Genomic DNA, 2990 nt, shown 5'->3' on the forward strand with positions numbered 1-2990 from the left:
TTGCAAACAGCACGTGCTTACTGAATGGGGAAGAAATGAGCCATTGAGCAGAGATTTCATTCACAGTTAACAAGATCCCAGTGTATATCTTTGGTTTTTTAAAATGATAGGCAAAAAGTAATAAGGGAATCAAAATCAGTATTTTTATTTTTCATCTTTTTAGTATTTTCTTTCACACTTCCAAGGAAATTCCAGTACCATGCTATCTTCTTACAGCTTACAAAGAAGGTGGAAGATGTCCCAATTAGTTTTACAAAATAGCAAAACTCTCTCATACTGGATAAAAATCAACAAATATTCATGACAAATGTAATTTGCAAACTTAAATTCGGAGTGTAATAAACTGCTTAGTAAAAGTAGCAACATTTTAGAATACCAAGAAGATAACAGCTCAAGTCACCCAAATAGAACAGTTAGGGAAGGATTTATTCACCCCGAGCTCCAGCCTGACCCTCCATTACTTAGCTTATGGACTCTGCCTAACTCTATTTAGGTTAGAAACAGCCACTTGTGCACTAGAACTTGCAACTAGCTGTGGCAGTACCATCATTTTCTGTGGCCATTCTAGCCAAGGCTCTCTCTTTCTCATCTCTCAAAGCCTCCTCATACCACACTGGGAAAGATGAGGGATCACTCCCAATGATGTTGGCCAAAAACTCCAGAACTTTCATCTTGCTGGTTTCAGCATGGGTCCTTGGGCCCCACAGAAACTCATAGAGAGCAGGATCACTGTTGGGGACCTGGCGGTACTCCATGTACTGCTCCTGCACAAAATCCTCAGTGATGAGCTTCCTGGGGTCCCCATAAATGCAATGCTGCTTCCCATCAAACACCCCTATCTTACTCAACGTTTCCCAGACACTCTCTTCAGAGACACAGCTTCCCTTCATGAAAATTAGGCTTAGGATAAATATCAGCAGGCCCGTCTTGGGCATGCCCTGGACATCACTTTGCATCCCATCATATGTGAGCCCCAAGGAAGTGACAAGGAGATAGGATTGCTCAGTGGGGTCCACTTCCTTCAGATCGATACCAAAGACAATCTGCATGCACTCACAAGCTTCACTGAAGATCACAGAGAAGGAACCCTGGTAATTTTGGATGCTACTGCTCAACATTTCTGCCTTGGTGGTCGGCTCCTTCATTTTATATTTGAAGAGCAAGAAATGCACCAGGTCAGTCACCTTTTCATCTATCTCATTTCTGGGCGATGACTCTATTTCTGGTGGGGCCTGCAGGGTGCTTGAACCCTCCTTTCTTTGTTTGCTAGAGCCCTTACCAGAATGGCTCCATGAAGTGGAAGCCACGGCACTGAAGGAGGACCCGGCTCTCTGAGAATCCTGGGAAAGACCTGAGGCCCCAGCAGCACCAAAGTCCTCCTGTGTGGTTCTCCACATTAGAGGATAGTAAGGAGAAGGAGAGGAGGAGGAGGAGGAGGTGGAGGAGGAAGAAGAAGGAGGGAAAGATGAGGAGCAGGTAGAGGATGAGGAAACACATTCCTCCACAGATGCAGGAACCTGCGCTCCCACTAGGCTTTGTGTGTCACTTTGGGTCCCAAGGTCTTCCTCATGCAAGTGGCGTGGACGCTTTGGAGGTCGAGGCATGATGACCTGGAATGGCAGACAGAAGTTCGGGGATGAGGACTCATGGCCAGGGAAGGACAGGGAGCGTGTGAGTTGCCTCAGCTGACAACTATACCCTTGGTGGCTCTCACAAAGGTCTATTCCAAGTCTTCTCTTTGAGTGGTGCTCTAGGACTACCTGGGCTGTCCCATGAGAGCATGAGGGCAGATGTGCAGTTGACATACACAGATCCTGAGGCTCTGGGGCTGTTTAGAGTGTGTAGGGCTTGGTAATGTAGATCCCCTGTGTACTGGGGTGGGTGGGGGCTCTTGGTACACATTCAAGGTGTATACCTCACTTTGACTCCTGACCCTGCCTGGGCCTGGTCTCTGTAACCTGAGACACTGCCTCAGACCAGTCTTTCACATGTTATGTGGTCCTTAGAGTTCATGTAAAAAGCACTGAAGCCACACTCTCTCCATCAGACTGCAGACTGCAAGGACAGCACTGGGCCCTCAGCCCTGACAGGAGGGGTGGTCTGGACTTTGTGAGCTCCCCACTGTTCTGGGCTAAATGTCCCCCTCAATGCTTACTTGGGTTCCAACTGTCCCCTACCAGGCATGGACTCTATCCCTCTGGTCACCTGAGGTGAACTCTTAGAATACAGGTCCTCCTCCCTGAGATGGAAAAAAAGCAGTGATGGGACCTCACATCTGACTACATCTGCTGAGGGACAAAAGCAAGAGGCAACCACATTCAGTGTCATCCATATGGATGGTGGAAATGCTAAGTCCTCATCCTGATAAACAGCAAGGTCTGGAACTTTGCCTCTGATGACCTGAGACTCCCTTCCTTAAGCCTAAGCCCTTTTCTGTGAGACACAAAAAGAGGCAGCGAAGGGAGGATAATTGTCCTACGTTCCATAGAATTTCCCCACAGCTAACAGAATGGAATGGTGTATTTGGTGAGCAGGTTCCCTCTGCCCTCACCTTTACTGCTGACAGATCCTGTATACCTCCCTCTGCTGTCCTGATGGCTCCTCTCACTCGAAGGCCTCACCTCCCTGAGACCTGTGAGAGAGAAGGGGAGATGTAGCTCATCTGGACACCCTTGCAGGGGTTTCCTAAGGCTGACAGACATAGCAAGGTTCAGGGGTCCTCTTTTGTCTTTAAGATACTCATATTCACTGCTCACAAGGCCTGAGCCCTTTCCCTCTACTGACCTGCGCATCCATCTTGAAGGACTAAGCCACCATCTCCCTGACACCACCTGAACCCTGAATACAAAGACAAGGGGTGGCAGCCTGGAGCTGCCCTGGGATAATAGGAAACAAAAGTTTCCTATCTCTTGGATCGAGGGTCTTCTTGGTTCTCTCTCAGTGCCCTGCTGACCAGAGGCCACACTCTTCAGATGAAGCCCACCCCTCCC

At 48.4% G+C, this 2990-nt stretch overlaps 1 protein-coding gene across 1 annotated transcript; it reads right to left on the minus strand.

Annotated features, from left to right (window-relative positions):
- Positions 1 to 243: 243 nt before the first annotated feature.
- Positions 244 to 2635, minus strand: LOC109675721 (melanoma-associated antigen 10-like). Its single transcript, XM_074062798.1, has 2 exons — positions 2552 to 2635; positions 244 to 1610 (listed from the first exon to the last, which is right to left on the minus strand). Exon 2 carries the CDS (start codon positions 1602 to 1604, stop codon positions 516 to 518), a length of 1089 nt encoding a protein of 362 aa, XP_073918899.1. The 5' UTR covers positions 1605 to 1610; positions 2552 to 2635; the 3' UTR covers positions 244 to 515.
- Positions 2636 to 2990: the final 355 nt, after the last annotated feature.

The sequence above is a fragment of the Castor canadensis genome, chromosome X (assembly GCF_047511655.1).
Source record: "Castor canadensis chromosome X, mCasCan1.hap1v2, whole genome shotgun sequence".
In the NCBI taxonomy this organism is placed as follows: Eukaryota; Metazoa; Chordata; class Mammalia; order Rodentia; family Castoridae; genus Castor; species Castor canadensis.

Bases quoted from the DNA above. Each gene is read 5' to 3' on its own strand.
- LOC109675721 (XM_074062798.1), bottom strand. From the start codon at position 1,604: ATGCCTCGACCTCCAAAGCGTCCACGCCACTTGCATGAGGAAGACCTT.